The 27,500-nt window shown below is 42.7% G+C and overlaps 2 protein-coding genes across 2 annotated transcripts in view; both read left to right on the top strand.

Moving 5' to 3' along the window:
* The window catches only part of ecel1 (endothelin converting enzyme-like 1), a 20,913-nt gene extending 2,239 nt beyond the window's left edge, over positions 1-18,674 (top strand). The window contains exons 4-18 of the mRNA XM_030778768.1: positions 735-845; positions 1,026-1,118; positions 2,556-2,680; positions 8,183-8,405; positions 9,506-9,604; positions 9,954-10,028; positions 10,154-10,257; positions 11,579-11,637; positions 12,197-12,248; positions 16,841-16,908; positions 17,080-17,204; positions 17,319-17,384; positions 17,864-17,959; positions 18,259-18,335; positions 18,562-18,674. Of these exons, the coding sequence (XP_030634628.1) occupies positions 735-845; positions 1,026-1,118; positions 2,556-2,680; positions 8,183-8,405; positions 9,506-9,604; positions 9,954-10,028; positions 10,154-10,257; positions 11,579-11,637; positions 12,197-12,248; positions 16,841-16,908; positions 17,080-17,204; positions 17,319-17,384; positions 17,864-17,959; positions 18,259-18,335; positions 18,562-18,661 (1,473 nt within the window). The 3' untranslated portion in view covers positions 18,662-18,674. The remainder of the gene's footprint in view (positions 1-734; positions 846-1,025; positions 1,119-2,555; positions 2,681-8,182; positions 8,406-9,505; positions 9,605-9,953; positions 10,029-10,153; positions 10,258-11,578; positions 11,638-12,196; positions 12,249-16,840; positions 16,909-17,079; positions 17,205-17,318; positions 17,385-17,863; positions 17,960-18,258; positions 18,336-18,561) is intronic.
* A 2,452-nt stretch (positions 18,675-21,126) lies between these two features.
* cep57 (centrosomal protein 57) overlaps positions 21,127-27,500 on the top strand; it is a 10,719-nt gene continuing 4,345 nt past the window's right edge. Inside the window, exons 1-5 of the mRNA XM_030776802.1 lie at positions 21,127-21,171; positions 21,918-22,059; positions 24,813-24,980; positions 25,412-25,533; positions 27,275-27,391. Of these exons, the coding sequence (XP_030632662.1) occupies positions 21,127-21,171; positions 21,918-22,059; positions 24,813-24,980; positions 25,412-25,533; positions 27,275-27,391 (594 nt within the window). The remainder of the gene's footprint in view (positions 21,172-21,917; positions 22,060-24,812; positions 24,981-25,411; positions 25,534-27,274; positions 27,392-27,500) is intronic.

Below are 27,500 nucleotides of genomic sequence, written 5' to 3'. Positions count from 1 at the left end.
GGTTATGCCGCTGCCGATGATGTCACAGACCTTTGCCCCACCCCTCAGTGATGATGTCACAGATCTCTCTTATGTGATCACCCACCTGCCCGGAACATTCCATTCGAAACCTTGAACCGATCTTTAACCCGGTCGGCCTTTTAGTGGTTTCGACGTCACCATAAACTCGCAAAACTTGGGGAACCCTCTCGACTGTGTATTTGTGTTTTGAGCACACGCGTAACACAGCTGACTCAGTAAGTCTACCAGTCACTGAATAATCACTCAGTGTGTCGGATTACGAAGAGTAAAATAACAACAATGATAACAATGACAACAACAAAACAACAACAACAACAATAAGTGACCAGTCACTTTGTAGGACTGAGTTTAGAATGCAGTGACCCATCACTGACCCAGTGATGTCATAATCAAATCTGAATCAAAGCTGAAATCTTTGCATGGAAGCACAATGTTCAGCCTCATCAGAATCAACGCAGGCCTCCTGTCTTTCATATATTATGTTCTTTGAAACTAACTTTGAATTTTGCCAAGATTTACTCTAATTCTAAGTGTGTTAAATTGATTTAGCCTTGTTTGAGAGGCTCCTAAACAGGTCTCTGAGACCTTTGGTATCATCTGTTTTTTGGGCTTCTTAATGCCTTTGGATTTGGCAGTTGTTGGTGATGTCATAGTAGTGTTTTTATACGCACAAGTGCTTAATGTGTTTTCTTGTCCCTTGCTGATGATGTCAGATCCTGTCTGCCTATAAGTCGCTGATGGAGAGGCTGCTGAGCATGCTGGGAGCTCACAATGCCACGCAGAAATCGGCTGAGATCCTACAACTGGAAACACAGCTGGCTAATGTGAGCGTGTGTGTATGTGTATATGCATGTGCCTGTGTGTATGTGTGTGTCTATATTATGTGTGTGTATGCATGTGTGTGTGTTTGTGTGTGTGAGTTTGTTTAAGGTTGTTTCTTTGTGTAAGGTGTATGTGTGTGATTGTGTGTGAGTGTATAATCATTCTCTCTCTCTGTGTGTCAGATTACTGTGTCTGAGTTTGAGGACCAAAGGAAAGACATAAACAGCATGTACAACCGAATCACAATGACACAGCTTCAACAGATGGCACCCAACGTGAGTAACACACACACATACGCACACACTCACACACACTCACACTCACGCATGCACACACACAGGTGCACCCGCACACATGCACGCACACAGGCAGGCACACAGACAGGCAGGCACGCACACAGACAGGCACGCACACAGACACACAGGCATGCACATAGGAATGCACGCACACAGACAGGCAGGCACACAGATACGCACGCACACAGACAGGCAGGCACACAGGCAGGCAGGCACGCACACACGCACACATGCACGCACACAGACAGGCAGGCACACAGGCAGGCAGGCACACACACACGCACACATGCACGCACACAGACAGGCAGGCACACAGACAGGCAGGCACGCACGCACGCACACAGACACACATGCGCGCACATAGGCACACACGAACACAGACAGGCAGGCACACATACACGCACGCACACAGACACGCACGCACACAGGCACACACGCACACAGACAGGCAGGCACACACGCACACAGACAGGCAGGAACACACACACGCACACAGACACGCACGCACACTGGCAGGCAGACACGCACACACACACACAAATACTCTCAACCTCACGTCTCAGGTTGTTCATATCCTTCCAGAACTGTCCTACTTTTCTCAAGCATTAATACTGTCATATATTACTCATATACCCAAACTCCCAACAAACAGAGAGAGAGACAGACAGACACAGAGAGAGAGAGAGAGACAGACAGAGACACAGAGAGATAGAGGGACAAATGAAGAGAGAGAGAGAGTGAGAGACAGACAGAGGGCCAAACAGAGAGACAGACAGACAGACAGACAGAGGGACAGACAGGCAAAGGGCCTAACAAAAGGAGAGAGAGAGAGAGAGGCAGAGGGACAAACAGAGAGGGAGACAGACAGACAGCTTGAGGGACAAACAGAGAGAGAGACAGAAAGACAGACTGAGAGACAAACAGAGATAGAGAGACAGACAGACAGGGGGAGGGACGATCAGAGTGAGAGAGAGAGAGGGCATACATCTAATTCTCATAAGTTTTTTGAACTAAATGTCCATTTTCTTGGCAATATAATTTTGTTCCATTTTGATGAAAAACTTCCTTTTTTTTTGGATGACTTTGAAGTTTGAGTTAAAAAACAAAGTGAAAACAGAGACATTCTCAGTGCCAAGCAGCATTCATGCTTGATTGATCCAAATTGGCCATTCTTATAAAACTCATAAGAAGGGCAGAGAGGAAGGCTAAGTCTCTGGCCCAGAAAGCAATTCTAAGTGCATAATAAATCAATAGCAAATGTGACAGATATGCTCTGATATTTCAGTTTGCTTTTTTTCCTAATCATTATAGTTTTTCTTTATAGTGTTGAAATTATGTTTACTGTCTCACTTTGTCTTTTCTCCCTCCCTCTCTCTCTCTCTCTCTGTGTGTGTGTGTGTGTGTGTGTGTGTGTAGTTGCACTGGAAGCGTTTGCTGGACCGTATTTTTCAAGACAACTTTTCTGAAGATGAAGAGATAGTTGTTTTGGCGACAGACTACATGCAGAAAGTCTCTGATATCATCAAAATCACGTCTAAAAGGTAAGAAAAGAGAGGAGAAAGAAAGAGAGAAAAGACAGGAGAGAGAGGTGATGAAAGTGAGAGAGTGTGGAAAGAAAAGAGTGTGTGTGTGTGTGTGTGAGAGAGAGAGCAGGAAGGAGAAAGAGAGAGAGAGAGAGAGAGAGAGCGGGAGGGAGAAAGAGAGAGAGAGAGAGAGAGAGCGGGAGGGAGAAAGAGAGAGAGAGAGAGAGAGAGAGAGAGAGAGAGAGAGAGAGAGAGAGACTACATTAGGGTATTATCATTGTGGAGCAAAGCCTCAGCTGTATTTCGGCTTATTAGTATCGACCCTTATGTATCCTTTACATGCTCACACACACACACACACACACACACACACACACACACACACACACACAACTCCCCAGAGTCCAAGAGTCAAGACCAGAAGTTGACAGTGTATTTGTGTGTGCCTTGCTGTCACTTTCCCCTAGGGAAGTCTGTGTGTGTATGTGTGTGTGAGTGTGTGTGTGTGAGTGTGTGTGTGTGTGTGTGTGTGTGTGTGTGGAGGGGCTTTGGGAGTTAGCCTTTTTTTTTTCTTCCTTTGACAGATATCCAATACTGACCCAAACAAAACATACAGCACCACACACAAACACAAACACAAACACACACACACACACACACACACACACATATGGCCACTTTCAGTTCTTTTCAGTTCTTCTTTGTGTGCATGTTTTGCCTTGACTGCTGGCTGGTATTCACTGGCTTCTTTCTGTGTGTGTGTGTGCGTGCATGTGTGTGTGTGCGCGTGTGTGCATGTGTGTGTGCACACGTGTGTGTATCCATGTGTCGCATATGTATGTATCTCCACTCTCTGGCTGCCTGTTAGTGTAATTTAATTCACCTCTCCTCTTGCTCTTTTGTCTGCTGTAATGTCAGCTTTCTCTCTCTCTCTGTCTTTCTCTCTCTCTCTGTCTCTTTCTCTCTCTCTCTCTCTCTCTCTCTCTCTCTCTCTCTCTCTCTCTGTCTTTCTCTCTCTCTCTCTGTCTTTCTCTCTCTCTCTCTCTCTCTGTCTCTCTCTCGCTGTGTTTCTTTCCCTCTCTCTCTCTGTGTTTCTTTCCCTCTCTCTCTCTCTGTCTCTCTCTCTCTGTCTCTCTCTCTCTGTCTCTCTTTCTCTTTCTCTCTCTCTCTTTCTCTCTCTCTCTGTCTCTCTCTCTCTGTCTGTCTCTTTCTCTCTCTCTCTCTGTCTCTCTCTCTCTCTCTGTTTCTTTCCCTCTCTCTCTCTCTCTCTCTCTCTCTCTCTCTCTCTCTATGTCTCTCTCTCTCTCTCTCTGTTTCTTTCCCTCTCTCTCTCTCTCTATGTCTCTCTCTCTGTCTCTCTGTTTCTTTCCCTCTCTCTCATCCTGTTTTTTTTCTCTCTCTTTTTTTTTGGAGTTATTTTCTTGGTGGTTGTCGAGCTCATCACCATATCTCCTGTAATAATGCATTACATCCCATAAAAATCATACAGTGACCCCTTCCCTTCATAATCACTGTCATTATCGTCGCCATGGCGATGACAAGCTCATCAGCCAATCAGCTCTCAGCTCCGCGCCGTGGGGCAGAGAGCCGGGGACTGACTTTATGTCTCTGTTTTTGTTCTCTTCGTTTCATATTGGTTTTCTTTTCGCTCTTTTCTTTTTCTTTTCCTCTGCCTCCCGTCGTCTTCAGAATTAGAGACATCTCTCCAGGTCTCTTCTTCTTCTCTTGTTTTTCTCTTTTTCTCTCTGTCTTTCTCTCGGGGTTATATGTGTGTGTTTAAAGAAGAGAAGGCCTGTAGCGTTTTTGTTTTGTTTTTTTTTTGTGCTGACTGTGACGTGAAATCAAAAGGGAAACATTGGAAGCTCTTTAAGGGAGTTTGCAGCTAAAAGAGCCAACGCACTAAAACTCAGAAACACTGACCTTAAAAACAGCACCGAGAAAGTTTTCTGTCTCAAGTACATAATGTTGGCTTTCCTAAGACAGCTAAATTCACATAATTCAGTCTGCACAAAGCAAGTGGCCTGATATTGAAAGACAAATCTAATTCTTTAGATTCTAAATAAGCTCAGTCATTATGGAACTGACCAAGGACATTCATTTCATGCTCCTAAAAACATTTCAAATGCCTTCTTGCGGCTGACCGGGCTGAGACCATATTCTGGTGGAGCTCTCTCCGGAGAGTCATTCATTTGGTCCCTAAAGTAGTTTGACAGGTCTCTGTTAGTGGTTTGGAATGCTACAGTAGATACATTTGGCATATAGATTAATGCATATGGTCTGAGTTGGGTTGTTATAGTGATATGGAATGCTACAGTAGTTACGTTTGGCATATATATTAGTATATATGCTCTGAGTTGGGTTGTTATAGTGATATGTAATGCTACAGTAGTTACGTTTGGCGTATATATTAGTATATATGCTCTGAGTTGGGTTGTTATAGTGATATGTAATGCTACAGTAGTTACGTTTGGCATATATATTAGTATATATGCTCTGAGTTGGGTTGCTATAGCGATATGTAATGCTACAGTAGTTACGTTTGGCGTATATATTAGTGTATATGGTCTGAGTTGGGTTGCCGTGGTGACATGCAATGCTACTAAGCTTACAATGGTGTGTATGGGGGGTTTCTCTGTTGGGTTGCTATGGTGATATGTAATGCTACAGTAGAAACATCGGTGTATGTAGTAGTGTATAGTGTCTGTGTTAGATTTCCGCAGTGATATGAAATGTTTTAATGATATAGACTAGACTAGCTCCACTGGCCCCACAGAAAGTCGTACAGTTGTTGTTTTGAGAGAGAAGAGTTTGCATATCGTAAATGGAAAACCGTGGCTTTCATTTATGACTCCTCACATTTACTGAGACCACTGGCAGATAAAGCATTATCTGTTTGGGGTTGTTTACTTGGCTGACTTTTTGAAAATTGCCCTTTAAAAAAAAAAAAAAAAAGATATTTATATATTTTAGGGATTTTGTATGTCGACTGTGCTGTTTTGCCACGGCATTGCTGGAATCTGATTGGTCGACGTGTGGTCAGTATTTCCATAAAATGATGGCCAGTAAATGTTGACCGTCTGATCTGCGGTCGTATCACTGCTCACAGACCTCTGCCGGCAGGGAGAGAACGGGTGAGCGCCTTCTTTTTTCTTTTCTTCTCTTTTTATTTTTCAAGTTCATTTATTTATTTTATTTTAATCAAATGTCATTGTGGAATACTCGTCTCTGATTGGCTGAAGAAAGGTATGCAAATTGCTGTCATATAATGACCTCTGATTAACGACAGTTGTTTCAGACATGAGGAGAATTGACGTGAAGCGCTCCTGCCAAAATACCAGCAAAGCACAAACCACACACACTGATCCATGGGATCCCAATGAAACACACACACACACACACACACATTACAAATCAACTGCAACAAACGAACATGCTCTATTCCCCTCTCCTCTGAAAAAGGACACACACCCTCGAAACACTCATTCTTATATTTACTGTCTGATTTCTTTCTTTCATTTAGCAGCTGTATGATAGAGACATCGTCGGTATTGAACGGTTGGGTTTTCAGAGCTGTTCTGAAAGAGCACAGAATTATTTTTTGATTGTCTGACAAGCATTTGACATGTTCTGTGGTATGACTGTTTTTATTTCTGATTTTTTTGGTCGTTATCCCCTCACTCCTGCTCTTCCTCGTTGCTCCTTCATTTTCGGTAATTTTTGAGCTGTTGAGTTTGTTTGTGGGCGGAGTCTCGTCTGTCAGATGAGGACTTATTTGCATATCCGACAAACACTCAATTCTTCATTTACATGCTGCAGTACCTCACAGTAGGAGAGAGGTCTTAACACACACACATACACACACACACACACACACAGTCTCTTTCACTGATTCACTACTTGCACGCACACACACACACACACACACACGTTATTTTGACAGAACTGCAGGACTCTGTCCTCCATCTGTGGGAAAATGCTTCTTCTTTCATTTGTGTACCCCCCCATCACTCTCTCTCTCTCTCTCTCTCTTTCTTTCATTGCTCATCTGCTGTCACTCTGGTTCTGCAGGGTCACTCAGACTGAAAGGCATGCTGGGTAAACTGTTAGCCTTTGCTCCTCTAACACTAATAAGAGATTAGTCAATGACACCACTCATAACATTCTCTCTCTCTCTCTCTCTCTCTCTATCTATCTCTCCCTTTCTTTCTCTTCCTTGCTTTTCTTTTCTGTGCACTGTTCTGATTCTTTGTGTGAGTGTTCTCCATCTGTCAGTTTGTGTGTGTGTGTATGTGTGTGCGTGTGTGAGTGTGTGTATGTGTGTGTGTGTGTGCTAATGTAAGCAGAGTGATTGTTTTAGGTGTGTGTGTCTGTGTGTGTGTGTATGTGTGTGCACTAATGTAAGCAGAGTGATTGTTTTAGGTGCTCTTTAGATGAGTAGGGTGCATTTATGCGTAATGAGTGTCATTTGAATACATTAGCCTAATAAGCTTACATCTAATCCGCCACCAGCTTTGTCTCATTGTTCTTTCATTAGGGCACACTTCTTCAATGCGTTTTCATTTAATATCCTTTTTCCTAAATTCCTCATTTCCACCCAGACTGCAGTCAGACCCAGTCACTGAGTGTTGTATGACCAACGCAGGAAAAAAACAGGTGCTGAGAAAATAAACAAACAGTCAACAAAAGATTCCCCTGTGCACACCTGCAACACTCTATTCTCCTCATTCATAGCTGAGAAGGTCAGAATCACAAGGACTCTTTCTCTATCGCTCTCTCTTCTCCATTCCCCTCTCCACTCCCTCATCCCTCTCTCCCTCTCCCTCTCTCTCTCTCTCTGTCTGTTGAGTTGTGTTGAGGAGTGCTTTGTTGGCGAGACGGTACAGTCCCAGTGCCAAGGCCTTTTATGATTGAGATGGCTCTCACAAGTCAAAATTAAAACCATATGCAGGGGTGATGTCATAGACAGGAGCTTTGGTGTGTGTGGAGAGAGAGAGAGAGAGAGAGAGAGAGAGAGAGAGAGAGAGGGAGAGGGGAAGTGTGTGTGTGTGTGTGTGTTCATGGTGGTCCAACTTAAAGTGATTTTTGCTCACTGTTTCAATTATACACTGATTAATTAGAAACCTTTCTAGAACAATTATTCATTCCTTTAACTTTCCTTATACTCTCTCTCTCTCGCTGTGTCACACACACACACACACACACACACACACACACACACTGTGCTTGTTCTCTATGTTCTCCATCAAATTTGTTCTCTCCCCACTGATTAGTCTTTGAGCTCATTTCAGTAAAATAAATCTTAGCTTATTAAAGTGGACTCTTCTATTGATTATGAAAGTCCAGCTTCTGTGTGCTGCTCCCCATTTTAATTCATTTTTTAATTGGTATGATTGCAAGTATATAATACCTTAAATCTTTAACAGAAGATGATAATGATATATAGATATGATATTTTAGGGCAAAAACAAAATGAGTAAGTTAATTAAATTCATCTCTCTCTCTCTCTCTCTCTCGATGAAGAGTTCTTCATAACTACATGCTGTGGCGTATCGTGGCGGCGTTGAGCGAGCATTTGTCCACGGCATTTCGAAGTACGATCCATGAGTTTTCCCGGGAGATCGATGGTACGGAGCGTCAGCTGGAGTTGGGAAAACTCTGTCTCACTCAGACCAACAAACACTTCGGCATGGCCCTGGGTGCCCTGTTCGTCCAACAACACTTCTCCTCCAAAAGCAAAGCCAAGGCAGGAGTCTCTCTCGCTCTCTCTCGCTCTCTCTCTCTCTCTCGCTCTCTCTCTCTCTCGCTCTCTCTGTCCCTCTCTCTCTCTCTCTCTCTCTGTCCCTCTCTCTCGCTCTCTCTCTCTCTCTCTCTCTCTCTCTGTCCCTCTCTCTCGCTCTCTCTCTCTCTCTCTCTCTCTCTCACATCTCCTTTACTCTCTCTCCCTTTCCTCTCCCTCCTTTTCTTCTCTGTCCCTCTCTTTTTCTCCTCCTATTTTTGGACGATGTAACTGCATTTTACTTGAACATGACCTATACCTTCAATGAGTGTGTGTCAGACTGGATTTCACCAACGCCTGTATTTGTGTCACGGTTAATGCACCCATTAAGTTCAAAAACGAAGAAAATACAGTGTTTATAAAATCTCTCTCTCCCTCCTTCCCCCCCCTCTCTCTCTCTCTCTCTCTCTTTCTCTGGGAGAGATGGATGGCTGAAAGCAGGCCTCTCGCATATGGTCGCCGTGGCGGGGAGTCTGACAGAATAAGAGTCCTTTGTCAAAATGTCAGTCAGTCTGAGAGAGTTTTCACTCTCTCTGTTTCTCCGAGTCGTTCTTTCAGAGGTTAAAGAGGCTACGACAGCCTCTCTAAATGGAGTTCCTAGCAAACAGCTTTCAATCATGTACGCTCAGAACTTCACAAAGCAGAAAAGCAGGGAGGGAAACTAAAATGAAAAGTAAAAAAGAAGCAAAACAAAAAAAAAACCCCTTTGAGATAGTTGCTTGTGATGAAACGTTGAAGAACTGACAATGGAGTGGAAAATAAAGGATAGAGTGGTAAGACAATAAAATCAAAGAGAGGACAATGATATCATAATACAAGCTCTGGAACGTTCTGGAATGTAGCCTAGTAACTGAAGAGGAGGACACTGTAAAACTGTAACGCTCTAAAAGAATCACTCGCTGCTCTGGGAGGTGAAGATTCCATTGGTTCTAATAATAAAGCTGAACATTCTAACGAGTGTCGCGGAAAGATTCTAAAGATTCCACAGAGAGTTCACTGCACTGCCCTTCCTTTGACTGCCCTGGAACTTAAGCTCAGTCGCTGCTGTTGTGTTTTTGTTGTGACAGGTACAGGAGCTGGTAGAGGACATTAAACATGCACTGGACCTCAGACTGCAGGAGTTGGACTGGATGGATGAGACAACCAAAGAGGCAGCCAGAGCTAAAGTATTCAATAAACAACAAGAAGATAAACAAACGCACAACACAAATTACACAGTGAATAAACAATACAGAATCCATCTAGAGGGAACAAAGAGATTTAAAGGCTAGTAAATACAGGGACAAAGAAACCTGCTTTAATCTATCAAAGAAAAACTCTCTCTCTCTCTCTCTCTCTCTCTCTCTCTCTCTCTCTCTCTCTCTCTCCCTTTCTCTCTTTCTCTCTCTCTCTCCCTTTCTCTCTCTCTCTCTCCCTCTCTCTCTCTCTCTCTCTCTCTCTCTCCCCCTTTCTCTGTCTCTCTCTCTCTCTCTCTCTCTCTCTCTCTCTCTCTCTCTCTGTCTCTCTCTGACTCAGTTGCAGCACATGATGGTGATGACTGGTTATCCAGATTTCCTGCTAAAGCCAGAACTCATTGACCAAGAGTATGGGGTAAGAAGCCACGCCCACAACTGGGTTGACACTGAATAGAAACACCTTCAGTCAGGTCACAGGTCACTCTGACCCTCCCCCCCCCCCCCCCCCCCTCTCTCTCTCTCTCTGTGTTCCTCCTGCAGTTTGATGTGAATGAGAAAACCTACTTTAAGAACATCCTGAGCAGCATCAAATATAACATCAAACTGTCAGTTAAAAAAATTCACAAAGAAGTGGACAAGACCACGTGAGTGACGGCCAGCTGGTCAACTGCTTCCCACATTTCAGACTACACACTACCACACAGTAAAATACAGTCTCATACTTTACACTTTACACACTACCACACAGTAAAATACAGTCTCATACTTTACACTTTACACACTAACACACAGTAAAATACAGCCTCATACTTTACACATTACACACTACCACACAGTAAAATACAGTCTCATACTTTACACACTACCACACAGTAAAATACAGTCTCATACTTACACACTACCACACAGTAAAATACAACCTCATACTTTACACTTTACACACTAACACACAGTAAAATACAGTCTCATACTTTACACGTTACACACTAACACACAGTAAAATACAGCCTCATACTTTACACGTTACACACTAACACACAGTAAAATACAGCCTCATACTTTACACGTTACACACTACCACACAGTAAAATACAGCCTCACACTTTACACTTTACACACTACCACACAGTAAAATACAGCCTCATACTTTACACTTTACACACTACCACACAGTAAAATACAGCCTCATACTTTACACTTTACACACTACCACACAGTAAAATACAGCCTCATACTTTACACTTTACACACTACCACACAGTAAAATACAGTCTCATACTTTACACTTTACACACCACCACACAGTAAAATACGGACTCATACTTTACACTTTACACAGTAAACACACAGTCAAATAAGACTCAAGGCTGCAGGATAGGCTCACAGCACAGCACAGCATAGCACAACACAAACGACAACACAACACACCCAACAGCACAACATGGCACGGCACAGCACAACACAACACAACACAACTCAGCAAAACACAACACAGCACAGCACACACGTGTGAACAGCCCTGCCCTGGTTTACAGATCTGACAACACAGCTTCACTGTGTCTGTACATTTTTACATAAATCCATCACACTTCTACACATTAACAGTCAACTCTGCTTTTCACCTATGCCTGTATAAAGGACAAATATAATACACTTTTAAACACTTCTACACTGTTTTTCCTGTGCCCCTCTGAAGGACTCTGAGTGAGTGAGTGTGTGTGTGTGTGTGTGTGTGTGTGGACCTCAGGGTGACCCTGTGTCTATGAGTGTGGACGGTGCTTTTCATTAGGAGTGTTAGTTTAGATCGATTGAGATCGAACTTTTAAAACGGGATTATGATGAAATGGCTACGGGGAAAGAGAATATTGGAGATTAGAAAATGAGACTAGTGCCCTCCACTACACATGTAATGCTAAAAACGTTGTGTGTTTGTGTGTGTGTGTGTGTGTCTGTGTGTGTTCACAGGTGGCTCCTTCCACCACAAGCTCTGAATGCTTATTATTTACCAAACAAGAACCAGATGGGTGAGTGGTATACACTTCACACGCTTACATACACTTACGCACACTTATACACGGAAACACACACACATACACACTTATAGACAGACACAGACACGCACAGACTTATACATACACACCTACATAGAAAAGTGAAAAGAACATAAATACATTCAAGGCACATACAAATGCACTCACTCATTCACTCACTCACTCACTCACTCACTCACTCACTCACACACACACACACACACACACACACACACACAGCCTCTGTCATCACTCACTCTGCTGTGGTTATTGGCGTCTGTGTCTGTCTGGAGATTAGATTTACCTCTCTGAAAATCAATTCAGAGAGAGAGAGAGAGAAAGAGAAAGTGAAAGAGAGAGGGCAAGAGAGAAGAAGAAGAAGAGAAGTGAACACAGCCATTAGAGTAAAGGCATTTTTTACTCCCTTTGTCTCTCTCTCTCTCTCCCTCTCTCTCTCTCCTTCTCACCACTTTTCTCTATCCTTCAGTCACTCTTTCTTTCTTTCTTTCTTTCTTTCTTTTAAAACGTTTGAACTTTTGTTTCCTTTCGCCAGTCTTTCCTGCAGGAATACTTCAGCCGACCCTCTACGACCCGGAGTTCCCACAGTGAGTATTCCCATCCGTTTGCAAATATCCCCCGATCCTATTTTCTATTCCGTAACATTCCCGAAAAAAGTTTCAGGATTACTCTATTCCGTGACATTCCCAAACACTCACAGGAATTCGCCCACAGCGAAACGTTCCCAAAATGCAAACAATTTTAGGCATACTCTAATCCAGTAATAATTAAAAAAAGTGCCTTAGAATGTTCCTGCCTGTGACATTCTCAGATATTCATCACTGGTGTTATCTCTGGTCCAGGGGCCGACGCGAAATGGCTTTCCAACAGTGTCTGTCTGCAGCTCACACTGTGGCCTCGTTTGCAGTTAACTATGTCCGACTCTTGATGTTGTCCATCCAAATCCTGTGTCGTTGTTCCGTTGAACGTTTGCCATCTGTTCTTCCCCCACGATAAGTCTTTTAGTGTAGAGTCACGCCTCTTCACGCCACCAAAAGATTTGCATTTTTTTTGTTTGGTTCGTGGCAACAGCTGTTTTGTAACGTTAAGTCGTTCACGTATTTCTTCTTGTCCGACCATCTCACTCTGCCGAGCCGTCTGTGGGTCCACCTTTCAGACGATTCTAATTTCTCTTCTGGTTCCTCATTTAGAGTCCATGTTTCTGCCCCGTACAGTAAGACAGAGCACACAGTTCACCAGTCTTGACTTTGTCTTCAACGATACTTGTCTTGATGTTAGTAGGTTTTTCATCCTCAGACATACATTTCCTGCAATCTCAACCCTTCTCTCTGCTTCTTTAGTACCGGAGCCATCGGTTACTATGGTATTTGAGTTGCTTCACTTGTTCAAGTTACTATACCATCCACTATTATGTTTATGTTTTCATCTGGTTTCTTTGGTAAAAAAGTTTTCTTAACATCCGTTGAGAGGTCAGCTCTTAAGCTTTCTCTTTTAACTGCATCCACAATACGCTGTATTGATTCCTCCTTCGTTGCCAGTGATACTGTGTCATCTCCATATCTTACATTGGTCATATTCCTGCCTCCAGCCTTTTCCTCTTCCATCTCTTCAACTTTTTCTCTATGTATAAATTCCGTGTAGATACGGAAAAGGTAAGGCGAAAGAGCGCGACCCTGTTGGACACCTCTTCTGTTTTCTGTGTAAGATGATAACTCCTGATCCACTCTTATGCCTGCTTTTCACTGCCAATACAAACACGTTCTAAGATGGATGTCTTTCCCAACATCTCTAATTGTTTCTAAGCATTTAACTTTAAGTGTTTAACTTTATCGAATGCATTGGAGTAATCAATGAAGCGTGCTTATAAATCTCTCTTTGCCTGCAAATGGTTTTGTAACACTATGTTCACACAAGATACTCCTCCTCTCGTACCAAATCCGGATTTGAACCCAAACTGTCCTTCGCCAACTTCTTTGTTAATTTTTGATTTAAGCTTTTCTAAAATGACTTAGAGTAGAAGTTTAGTTGTATGTGCCATCAAACTTATAGTTCTAAAATCTTTGACACTCTGTTGGTTTCTGTAGTTTTGGTAAGGTGAGGAAAACTCGTTTCAGTAGGTCGTACGGAAAATGTCCCGTGTCATATACGCTATCGAATAAATCTGTCAGCCTCTCGATCCCAAGTTCTTCTCGAGCCTTCAGCATTTCTGTCGTTATTTTGTCCAGCCCCGGAGCTTTTCCATTTCTCATCTTGTGCAGAGCACTTTCGAAACCTCTTCTTTTAATGCAGGAGGGCCCGTCAAGCCGCTGGGTTTTGGCCTGTCCGGTCTTTCGTTATGAAACAGCTCACCTATATGTTAAACCCATCGCTTCAGAACGTCGTCTTTTTCGAACAGAATTCTGTGGAAATAACCTTGCCATCTTTGCTTTCTCTGCCTCCACTTTTCTCGTTGCCCTCGGGTTTTCGCGAGATCTTTCATTTCCTCGAACGCATCGGTAATATTTCCCCTTTTTGACTTCAACTCGATGTCATTGCGTTTCTTATTTCACCACGTTTCTTCTGCTTCTCTGCGCTTCTTCGTTCTCACTTTATTTATAGCTGCGTGTTTGTTTGTTTGTATTTTTGGCATTTCTTCTATCTTCCGTTAAACGGGAGACTCTCCCCTCGTCACCCGTGGGTGTTTAGCAGAGTGATTTTGGGGAGGCAGTTGTTATATTGCATGTTTTATGCTAATTCTTGTGAAACATTCCCAGTTGCTCTCTGTCAGGTGTTCTTTTGTTACCCATTTGCTTTGATCATATCCATCAATCGCTAGCGCTTCATACTGATTTTTCATGGCCAATTAGATACTTCTTTCGTGCGTCTTCTACCGTCATGGATGCTCACGTCGGGTTTTAATAGCTTTATCAATTTGTGGACTTAGTGCTTTGAATTTTATTTTAAGGTTGGCTATAAGCGAGTTGTGGTCGGAATTGATGTCAGCCCCTGGGTATGTTCTGCACTTTTTGATACTGTTACGGAATCTCTTTCTTAACAGGATAGAACCAATTTGATTGCGCGTTACGTCACCTGTGCTTTTCCACGTGTGTAGACGCCTTACAGGTTGGTTAAAGAATGTATCGCTGACGACTAGATCTTTTTCTTGACAGAAAGTTATTAGCCTGTCTCCTTGTTCATTTCTTTCTCCAAGATCAAAACTCCCAACGGTATTGTCAACGCTGCCTTTTCCGACTTAAGTTGCATTAAAGTTGCCCATTATAATAGGAACGTCTGTAGATTCGACTCCTTTCAGAGTTCTGTTCATTTCCTCATGGTATGTTTCTAGTGCCTCATCAGAGTAATCACGTGTTCGTGCATATGATTGGATGATGCACAAATCAAATGGTTTTGCTTTTATTTTTAACAAGATGTTTCTTTCACTAACTGGCCAGTATCCCATAACGTGCTTCTTTGGTTTTTTTCTTCGGCAAAATACCAACTCCATGCGCATACTCTGTGGCCCCCGAGTGTATGAGCAGAAAGTCATCTTTCACGATGAAACCTTCTTCCGTCCACCTTGTTTCTGCTATGTCCATAATGTCGGCATTTAATCTCTCTGCTTCCAGTACCAAGTTGTCCAGTTTCCCAGCTAGATGTAGTGTTTTGACGTCCCAATTTTTAGATGGCTTCCTTCCACTGGTTTTCCAATGAGCATTCTCCGGGGCGTGGCCCCCCGATTGGCTGTAGACCCTGTCTATCATACTGTCTCTCTTTACCCTCGCTGTAGGCAACCTCCTCCCGGTTTGAAGTTTGGACTTTTGGAACTGGACTTCGTGTACTAAGGGTGGATCCCCCTTTGTTTTGAGCCTGAGCTCAGAATCACCTGAGCACCATGTGCTTTTCCGTTGGGGTTGCACTCCCCTAGCCTTTGCCTCTCCCGAGCCAGACCCACAAGGCTGTGGGTGGTTCTGTTTGACCCATAGGAGCCTGAGCAGCGGACTAAGGGGACGTTGAGAGCTCTCAAATACTGCCGAGGTTCAAATCCCAAAAGTCTCTCAAATGTCACCAACTCACTCGTTCACTCACTCACTCACTCACTCACTCACTCACACACAGTCATTCACTCACCCACTCATTCACTCATTCATTCACTCACTCACTCACTCACAGTCATTCACTCACTCACTCACTCAAGTGCTTACTCACACACTCATTCATTCACCCACACTTTATGTAGAAGCTCAGATAATCTATTTTATAAAAAAGAGACAAACCGTCCATGACATTAAGAATGTCTGTTTTGTTTTTGTTGTTGTCTCCTTTTTATTGACCTGCTAAGACGTTTTCATAATTTCTCTCCTTTTATATGTCAAACAACCCCTAGCCTCTCTGTCAGGCTCGGCAGTGTTGCAGAAATATAGAAAATGAGTTTTGGAGAAAAAAACAAAAAAACAAACTCTCACCAACTTTTCTGAAAAGGCTCCAAATATTCCTACACTTCAATCCCCATAGTCGACAAACAGACTGGCATTTTCCCAACAAATCCTGAACCGTGTTTGTGTGTTTGTGTTTGTGTGTGTGTGTCTGTGTGAGTGTGTTTGTTTGTGTGTGTGTGTTTGTGTGCGTGTGCGTGTGTGTGTGTGTGTGTGTGTGTGTGAGAGTGTGTTTGTTTGTGTGTGTGTGTGTGTCTTTGTCCCACTCCGGGAGCTGTTTTACTCAGAAAGTGACATTTGCAGTGGTGTATTGATTTCCTTTCCTAAAGTCAGTTTTAAGAGACTGCCATTAGAATAGCTGAAGGCCAAACGTGTACATGCACACACACATACACATACACACAAACACACACACACACACACACACACACACAGGCACGCATACTCTATGGGAGTAATGGTTTGGTGAGACCCTGGCTGTTCATCTCCCAGTGTTCACAAAAGTCTCACGTAGAGATGTTAACATAGAGCCACCTAGTGGTGGTATGTTAGCACTGCACCTTGTGATTCAGAGCACAGTGCATCGCAGCTCTAGATTGTAGTTTACTATTTAATTCAGTTCCTCATTTGCGTTTAACTCATACCACAGACACTGAGACGCACTGTGTCACTGAGACGTATGGAATGTTTTCAGTTATAACCAGTTATTTTAAATGTCTGTTTCTTTCTCTGTCTCCACTTCTACCCCACCCTCTGTCTGTCTCCAGGTCTTTGAACTATGGGGGGATCGGGGCCATTATTGGACATGAACTGACCCATGGTTATGACGACTGGGGTAAGAGACATACACAAAGACATAAAGAAAAAGACAGAGAGAAAGAGAAAGCTGATTTGTAGAACGTTTTGACTTTATATGTTCACTCGCTAATAAGTAGATAGATAGATAGTTAGAATTAATGTTGTTTAGAACACTTTAGTCACGTGACTATTTCCTTTGTGTTGATAGGTGGTCAGTATGATCGTTATGGAAACCTGAAGCAGTGGTGGACTGAGGAGTCATACAGGAAGTTTCAGAAGAAAGCGGAATGTATCGTGAAACTGTATGACAATTTCACAGTCTACAATCAGAGGGTGTGTATGCACACACGTCACGTACACACACACACACACACATACACACACACTTACCATCTTGCTCTAACTGTGTGTATGCGTGTGTGTGTGTGTGTGTGTGTGTGTGTATAGGTGAACGGTCGATTAACCCTGGGAGAAAACATAGCTGATTTGGGAGGGCTGAAGCTGTCTTATTATGTGAGTCTCAAACAGCCAATCAACATCAGTCACTCATCAACCTTCTGATAGATCCACTGTTGCCATGGCAGCAAACCTTACCACCTCCGCATGGCCGTCGGTCACTCTTTTTAGTCATCCGTTCACATGTCTCTCCTTTCTATCTATCTATCTATCTATCTATCTATCTATCTATCTATCTATCTATCTCTCTGTCTCTCTCTGTCTTTGACTCACTCTCAGTGATCATGTTAAGGGTGCTTTTTTGGAAAGACTGTTTGAACAACCCTAATGCCAGAGCTTGAAGAATAGAAACAGCGTAATGATATAATAAAACCACAGGAACATAGATTGTGTGATACTTTTACATAAGAATTATTCTCTCCCTCTCTCTGTATCTGTCTGTACCTGTTTCGCTCTCTCTCCCTCTCTGTCTGTCTCTCTTTGCCTGTCTCTGTCTCTCTGTCTGTCTGCCTGCCTGCCTGTCTGTGTGTCTGTAGGCGTATCAGAAGTGGGTCAGGGATCATGGGCCTGAGAGACCTCTACCTGGACTCAAATACACTCATGAGCAGCTCCTCTTCATCGCTTTTGCACAGGTTTTTACCACACAACAAACAACAACACTACTGAACGCTGAAAAAAACACTCAACTGTGTAAATCACGCAGCATCATGCAGCTACCCTGTTTTTTCTCCTACGCTGGTCTGCCGAAACATCTGTTTAATTAAAAAAAAAAAAAAGGTTAAAAATTAGCCAGTGTTAAATTAACTCTGAGAGTTGTTTTTCTGTATTTAACACAAGACAAAATATCATGCTAAGCAATCGAGTATAATGTCCATTACAGATCACGCGATCATAAAGTGACTGACGGCTCTCTCCTCCAATCACCTTACAGAACTGGTGCATGAAGAGGCGGTCTCAGTCCATATACCTCCAGTTACTGACTGACAAACATGCACCTGAACACTACAGGTATACACACACACGATTCTCACACCACCTTTTCACTCTTCTCCTCCACGCATCTGTCCTCTCCTTACTTTCTATCTCTCCCTCCTTCCTCATAAATGGCAATACTTAGTGTTCATACAGCATGCATAGATCTACGAATGGATTTTGTCTCATTCTGCACAGTCTGTTGTGAAACATTGTTTGAGATTTAGTTGCCGTGTAACGGACCGAGGACTGCTGTTTTTAGGGTCATCGGCAGCGTCTCACAGTTTGACGAGTTCGGACGAGTGTTCCACTGTCCGAAGGGCTCGCCCATGCACCCGGTCGACAAGTGTTCCGTCTGGTGACCTTTCGACCTTCGACCTCTGCCCTCTCCTAACCCACCTGCCTTCTTTCTAGAAACTGGTTGTCAGACGTCCCGCGCGCTACGTTACCTCTGCCGCAACGGAAGCGGAAATCTGGCGTTTGCGTCACCGCGGCGGCCAGAGAAACGAAAGTGCGAACGTTTTTTTCGCTCACACGCTCGTCCAGTTTCCCAGCCTCTCCATTTGGTTCGCGCCGCCACTGAGTCATCGATAACGTTTTTTTTTTCCTGCCTTGCTTTGTTCCACATGCACTAAAACATCAGCTCATAAACCTCTGAGACATATGTTATTTTCAAAACATATATATTTTTGTAATGTTATTTTATTTTTGTATTCAATTACATAGGAATATGCATTAATGTATTTACCATATCATGAATAATAATTTTGGTTGGTGTTATAACAGGAAGAGGTTCGAACTGTTGTGTTATAAAATGTTGTTTTATTGGAATGAACTCTTTCGGACCAGACTCTTAAATGAGTCTGACATCAGGGATGTTGAAGTGTGTGTGTGTGTGTGTGTGTGAGAGAGAGAGCGAGTGAGAGAGAGAGAGTCTGAGAGTGTGTGGGTAAACAGATTTAATGGAAAACACAAAAGTTCTCATCTGTGTTTTTCCTGCCAGCCTGGTCTAACATTTTCTATGAAGATTTGGGGAACTGCTGCCCCCTACTGGGCCATAACGGAAGCCTGAATTGAGGAGCCCTTATTGATGTCGCCTGCGGATTGCCTGTGTGTGTCAGTCTAGTGTTGACAGTGTAGGGAACTCAGTCAGATAATATTTTCTATGTGTGTATTTGGTGTATGTTCGATGGATCGACTGTTTTTCGGCACTTGGGCTTACGAAGTTTACTCTTTGAAATTCTGATTTTCAGTATGCGGCACAAAAGTTTTCCCCAGAAAATCACTTCATTCCCCGCCTCACTCCAGTCCAAGGACAAGCAAGGACACTCTGAGACGGATAATGTCAAAGGTGAAATGTAGATTAAAAAAAGGAGAAGAGAAAGTGAATTGCCTGATAGCTCACGAGGATAGCTCTCTGCAGAGAACAGACAGATAGTGAGATCGTTTTCAGAGCTTGTGAAAAAATGCAAAATGCTCAAAAAAAAAACAAAACCCTGATGCAGATTTCAGCACAATTTGTGATTGGGCAAGACTGCTGACCTTTGCAGAAGGAAAGCTGGAAAAGGTCAAATGTATATGTGATCTGTAAAGTCGAGTGTAAGCACATGGATGCTAAAATGAGAAGTGCAGTGAGTTTGCCTTGCTCTTGCTCTTCGTCATTCAGTTTGACGTAACTCTCTATCAATCTGGAAGAAGACTCGTTGAAAGACCTGTTTGTATACCTCTGTCATGTTTCAATGCCAGATGCTGTTTTAAAACATTCCATGTTTATGAAATGTGTGCGTTACATACAACAGTGTCATGCTACCATACGTCACCACGCATTTAACACACGGAAACATAACGGGGAAAATATTTAATTTTGTATAAAGCATCGAATCATTAAGGAAAATACTTGTAAATATAAATTACATGAAAGAGAAAGTAGATACTGTATAGCTCTTATAATAAATGAAGCATGTTTCCTGATAAAATTATTCAAAACCAACCAACGAACAACAGTGAGGTGAAATTAATGACTACTTTACCCAGAATTCATAGTAAACACATAAAATGCTCGATCCAGTTGTTCATGTTTTGAATAAAGTCATGGGAGTTGCAGTGTTGGGTGATTATTTTTCGATACGCAGGGGAATATGTTCCACTGTACAGACGGGAAGACATGTTTGCCTCATGAATTCACACATATAAATGTATTTGAAGACATGCTGCTATGACTTTGTAACGTCCACATGTCCTTTTAACATAACTATAGAAGTTATGCATCTTGTAGGACAAAGAACGTCAAACACTACATCCTCCGACAGAATCAGGCCGGTGAGGAAATGGACGAACAACATGTCACCGTTAAATTTCCCGCCCTGCTCACTTCCGCCTTTCATTGTGCACCCTGCCCACTGCTTAGCAACAAGCTCTGCGTGCACAACAACAGTTGATATCTGTTTTTTGAATACTTAAGCACACTGCACTGTTATGGGTATACATGATAAATTGTTATAATTTTTTAAAGATGAAACAGGCTGAAAGTTTTTCTTGAACGACTGTACCTTAAACACAAACAAACTCATCCCAAAACAGTGACATACGAACTAGGCTGTGATTGGGCGCTCAAACTGTCAATCACATTTAACAACATTGCATTTCGTGTTTGATTGGGCTAGTAATTGTCAATCGAATCTGGCAATTCCAACTCGCCTCCCTCTCGTTTTACGCGGCTGTATTTTGTTTCCTGTTGGGAGTATGGTGTCCACGTCTAAATATGAGCGATGAAGACACACGGATGCTGTAAATTGGGATAGTCTACCCTTATGTCGCATGAGTTATAATGGAAACCGCCTCTAAAAGTTCTTCGGCCGTTGGTCGGGAAAGGGTAAGTTAGCATGTAGCAAGCTGTTGAAATACCACTGAGGCAGGTAGTGTTAGTCATAGTTGAGTTTCTCGCCAAGTTAAATGATATCCGCAGATGTTTTATTGTTATCAAGGAAATGTCGTCGCAAGTTATGTTAGTCCGTGTTTGCCCTGCTATTTAATACAGTAGAAAGTTATGTGGTCTAAATGAGAAGACTAAAACAAAGACACAGTTGTTAGAGTAGTGCTGTTTAGGTACTCTCTCATAGTAGTTCATAAAGACAAAACATTACTAATGATGTAAGATTTAGATAATATCTATGATAGGTGTGTTTGTGTATGTGTGTGCGTGTCTAGTCTTCAGAATTATAGAAGCGATCAAACTATTAAGCTTAGTGAATTATGAATACCGTTAGTTGGCGAGTGTAGATTTCATACCAGAGATTTCTTAAAAGCTTTTTTGACATCGATTTCGATAAAAACGCAGAGCCTATAATACATTTACAAAAATAACACTTATTCCGTTGCAGGCTGTACTAGCGCTTCACCGATGTTTGAGCCTTAAATAGGTTATATTTTGTTGGATCAGATCAAATCTTCGTCCATTCATCTCACGAGTGAAGCCATCCAATTTTAATTGTCAGGCCGGATCACAAAAGCTGTTCAACAGAACTCCAATTCAGGGACCTCAGGGTGGATTACAGATAGTAAAACTGAATGCGAATGATGTGTGAGGACTAGAATGGTGTGTTTTGTGTGTGTTACCAGGCTTTGTCTAAAGACGGAGCGATGTCTGACTGTGTGTCTCTGCCGTCCTTTGCTGAGTATCCGTCCACTCGACCTCTCATTAACACCACCTTACCACGCTCTCACACAACTGTCAAGGCCTTCCCCGAAAGCAGCAGCGGAGGTAACACACACACACACACACACACACACACACACTCAGAGTGCTGACCCACACATGGGGGAACACGCTAAAGTTTAAACAGGGTCAGGTTAAAGCCCTCTCCAGGGGCAGAAGCTCTGGTAACACACAGAACGAGTGATATCATATATTTACATACTCACACTGTCTCCTACAAAGCCTTCCCGAGAGTGCACAGGTGCTCCTCACACACACACACACACACACACAGTGCTGCATACACTCTTGTCATATTTCTCACAGAGAGCAACTGCACAGGTTTCTCTCTCTCTCTCTCTCTCCCTCTCTCTCTCCCCCCCTCTCTCTCTCCCTTTCTCTCTCACTCACTCACTCACGTACACTCACACACACACATCCTGATGTACACTTATATCAAAGCAATCTCCTCAGTGCACAGGTGCGCACTCACAAACACACACACACACACACACACACACTCTAAGCTACACACGCTCATCACACGCTTGTCACAATTTTTGCGGAGAGCAACTGCATAGGTCTCTCTCTCTCTTTCTTCCTCTCTCTCTCTCTCTCTCTCTCTCTCTCTTTTTCCCTTTCTCTCCCTTTCCCTACTGTCTCTCTCAATCTCACACACATTCACATACATACAAACACACACATACATATATATGTGTGTAGACATATCAAAGCTGTCAATTTGAATAGTAATACAGTTTGAACGCACAGTATATGTGTACAAATAGACATCAAAGCTCTGTAAGAACATATCTCACGCACACAAACATAAAACACAACTTTTCATTATTAGGGCATTAGGCTGCACTAGATGAGAGTAACTAGACTGTACAGCATGTGGATGAACTGCATGACATGTAGCTTGTCTCTAGGGCGTGTGTGTGTGCGTAGGCGTGTTTACTGTATGTGCTCGTGTCAGTGTCATGGACCGTGTTCCTGTATTGTTCTGTGGGGTTTAATATAGCCCCGAGACCTTTTGCCATAGTACTACTGGTCTCCATGGCTACCTGTGAAGACACCTGATATCCAACGCACACATGCACACATACGCACGCTCCACTGGGCATGCTCAGTGCGCCTTTAAGAGGGATGGAAAGAACAGGGGGTTGGGGTGACAGGAGAGGGGGAAGAGATACTGCAGGTGCTAATGAGGGAGACTGGCTGCTGACTGACTGACTGACTGACTGACTCTGTCAGATGTGTAGTTGTGACAGGGTGAAGTTAAAGAGCAAACTGCTGATTTACAGTTTTTTTTTTTACAGTCACTAACATCCTTCAGTCCGATCTGTGGTCACATTTTCAAAACTCTAAACACAATTGGCACAACATCCGTCTGTTGTGGACCATACCATTAACACAGTTCATGTTGTTTTCACAGAAGATGCAGTCAATTAACACGTTTCTAAAATACTTAAATTTTCTTTATGCATACGTTTACCCGATAACAAAATTATGGATCTTTCTTGTCTTATTTACAAATGCTTGCACACAGCATGCCTGAAATGAAAACCTAATGTTCAAAACCTTAAATATAGCATAAAGCCTCCACTTCTGCAACAACAGCTGCGCAAAAGCTATATTGAGACAGCTGATGAACATTTTTGGATGAACAGATCACTGAAACATTGAGAAATAGCTGAGTTCTGGACAAGGGAGAGGAATAGTTGAATGAGGGAAAGGAGGAGGACCAGGGAGAGGAGTAGCTGTGGCTTTTTAACTGTATTTGAGTTTATGATTTTTACACATTTGGAAGCAAAGGCCATGTATGTTGGATATTTTGTTGATCACTGGCAGCAATGTCATGTTGCTAATAAAGCTTTTACTGCAGCAGTTCTCTCACACTTACTATTTTTGTCCACTGTACATTCTGTAAGGTAAAGACGACTCCTTCACTTTTAGACACTACACTGCCAAACATGCACACATTTGACACTCAACTGAAAACTGTAGGGTGGTTTACAGTAAAAGGAAACCGAATTATAAAAATCAATGGATTTCATATTGTCTGTTGTATGCAGGTACCTGTAGAACTGAAACATGAATAGTAATGCAGTTTTTGTAATGCCATCAACGGTTAGTATTTTGAAAGTCATTGTGCTATGATTGACTATGTGTTCCTCTTGGATAGAAACATGTGCTAGTGTTTTGACAGAATGATTTGATATCGATTCAGGTTTTCTGCGTTTTGACAGGATCAGTGTATGTAGAGAAAGTTTTTTTTTTTTGCATTTTGAAATGTAGAGTTGGTATTTAATGAACAAAAGGTGGTTTTGAGCAGAAAATTAAATATTTGACTAATTGTGTGATGTTGGTGCATTGCTGTGTTAAGAATTTAGAAAAAGTATCTTATAGATAGGTAAACACTTGTTAGCAATTGTAAAAAAAAAAACAAAAAACCCTGTGCTTAGCAGTGCCCCCTAGTGGTCAGTGTATAATAATGCCTTTGTCTATTTTCAGAGAGCTTTTTTGATGTAATTACAGATGTAATAGTAATACTTCATGAATTATAAGATCATGTGTAACCAGTGTGTTCAGTAAATAAAGTTTCACGATATAAAGACAGACAGACAGACAGACAGACAGATTGGTGGACAAGTAAATAAAATGCTTTTTCACCAAAAAAGTTGGTTTTGTTTTCATGTTATTTTTTTTCCATATATTGTGTGTTTTTATATCTGTGAAGCTGTTTATAAAACCCTGCTGAACTATCCGTGAATACCTTATCATGTGTTTGTGTGCGCGCACGCGCGCGTGTGTAGCGATTCTGTCGGCTCTGAGGAATCTCCAGGAAAAGATCCGCAAGCTGGAGTTGGAGCGAACACAGGCTGAACAGAACCTCCAGAGGCTGTCCCGAGAGACAGCACGCTCACGGAACCTTCTGGAGACAGACCCTCAGCCCGCCCACAGAGAGACACCTCCAAACCAGGGTGAGACCACAGCCTGTGTGTGTGTGTGTGTGCGTGCGTGCGTGCACGCGCATGTGTGTGTGTGAGAGAGAGGTGATTGTCAGACTCAGGTATACTGTATACATTTTGGATGCAGACTGGATGGATAAATTTAAATATCTTTATCTTTGCAAAGAGCTTGAAAACTTTTTTTTTTTTTTTGCATATGAGCGTGTGTGTGTATCTGTGTGTGTGTGTGTGCGTGTGCTGTATATGAACTGATGTGAATTGTAATATGTTTACAACCGCAGTACATTTCACAAGTTTAACAGTTGCTCCAGAGAACCAAAGAGCCAGTGACTGGAGGACTGGGTGAAGGGCTCTCATTAAGAGAATAAAAAATGAACCTTAAAGAGTGATTACGATTCTTACCTGTCCTTCTCTCTCTCTCTCTCTCTCTTTCTTTCTCTCAGAGTTGGTGAGTCAGTTGGCCTCAGCTGAGTCTCGCTGTCGTTTGCTGGAGAAACAGCTGGAGTACATGAGGAAGATGGTGCGCAACGCAGAGTCTGACCGCACAGCCGTGCTGAAACAACAGGTGGGAGAGACACGCACACACACGTGCGCACACACACGTACACGCACGCACACACACACACGTACACAAACACACACACCTGGTTGCCTGGTGCTCTGCTAATATTTAAGCTCTTTGCTGTGATTGGTTGCCAAATGCGCTGTGTTTCTGTGTCCACATGACCTCTACAGTTCGCACACTGTACATACATACGTCGACCTGTTTCTACAATCTATAAGCAGTCTTCTTCTTTTTTTAAAATTTTAAAATCGCCCACCCCCCCCCCCCCCCCCCCCCCCCCTCGTTCCTGTCATACTGCCACTGCTCAGATTGTTCTGTCAGGTGCTTAACTGCCAGTCAGTGAACTGCCTGCAAAAACTGAGAGACATGTGTGAGGGTTGATTTAGTGAGTGATTATCGGTGGTTGGTGAGGGTTGATTTAGTGAATAATTATTGGTTGTTGGTGAGGGTTGTTTTAGTGAATGATTGTTGGTGGTTGTTAGTGAATGATTATTGGTGGTTGTTGGTGAGGGTTGTTTTAGTGAGTGATTGTTGGTGAGGGTTGATTTAGTGAGTGATTGTTGGTGGTTGTTGGTGAGGGTTGTTTTAGTGAGTGATTGTTGGTGGTTGTTGGTGAGGGTTGTTTTAGTGAGTGATTGTTGGTGGTTGGTGAGGGTTGATTTAGTGAATGATTATTGGTGGTTGGTGAGGGTTGATTTAGTGAATGATTATTGGTGGTTGGTGAGGGTTGATTTAGTGAATAATTATTGGTTGTTAGTGAGGGTTGTTTTAGTGAATGATTGTTGGTTGTTAGTGAGGGTTGTTTTAGTGAGTGATTGTTGGTGGTTGTTGGTGAGGGTTGTTTTAGTGAGTGATTATTGGTGGTTGGTGAGGGTTGTTTTAGTGAATGATTATTGGTGGTTGGTGAGGGTTGTTTTAGTGAATGATTATTGGTGGTTGGTGAGGGTTGATTTAGTGAATGATTATTGGTGGTTGGTGAGGGTTGATTTAGTGAATGATTATTGGTGGTTGGTGAGGGTTGTTTTAGTGAATGATTATCGGTGGTTGGTGAGGGTTGATTTAGTGAATGATTATCGGTGGTTGGTGAGGGTTGATTTAGTGAGTGATTGTTGGTGGTTGTTGGTGAGGGTTGTTTTAGTGAGTGATTGTTGGTGGTTGTTGGTGAGGGTTGTTTTAGTGAATGATTGTTGGTGGGGGTTGTTTTAGTGAATGATTATCGGTGCTTGGTGAGGGTTGATTTAGTGAATGATTATTGGTGGTTGGTGAGGGTTGATTTAGTGAGTGATTGTTGGTGGTTGGTGAGGGTTGATTTAGTGAGTGATTGTTGGTGGTTGGTGAGGGTTGATTTAGTGAGTGATTGTTGGTGGTTGTTGGTGAGGGTTGTTTTAGTGAATGATTATCGGTGGTTGGTGAGGGTTGTTTTAGTGAATGATTATCGGTGGTTGGTGAGGGTTGTTTTAGTGAATGATTATTGGTTGTTGGTGAGGGTTGTTTTAGTGAATGATTATCGGTGGTTGGTGAGGGTTGATTTAGTGAGTGATTATTGGTGGTTGGTGAGGGTTGATTTAGTGAGTGATTATTGGTGGTTGGTGAGGGTTGACTTAGTGAATGATTATCGGTGGTTGTTGGTGAGGGTTGTTTTAGTGAATGATTGTTGGTGGTTGGTGAGGGTTGTTTTAGTGAGTGATTATTGGTGGTTGGTGAGGGTTGACTTAGTGAGTACATTCTGTTGGTTTCTCAGGTTTCTCTGGAGAAGGATCGTTCAGTGGACCACGCAGATGTCCAGGCCAAGTTTGAGAAACTTGATGTGCTGGAGAAAGAATATCTGAGACTGACCGAGACACAGAACCTGGCTGAGGTTAGACACGCCCTCATCTTCATCATCATCATCATCATCATCATCATCATCATTAGAATTTCAGTCCCTCTGATTGCCCACAAAGCCTTCGTCATTGTAGCACTGCCTC

Source organism: Chanos chanos, chromosome 6, assembly GCF_902362185.1.
Source record: "Chanos chanos chromosome 6, fChaCha1.1, whole genome shotgun sequence".
Taxonomy (NCBI): domain Eukaryota; kingdom Metazoa; phylum Chordata; class Actinopteri; order Gonorynchiformes; family Chanidae; genus Chanos; species Chanos chanos.
This window is presented reverse-complemented; position numbering and strand designations above follow the sequence as displayed.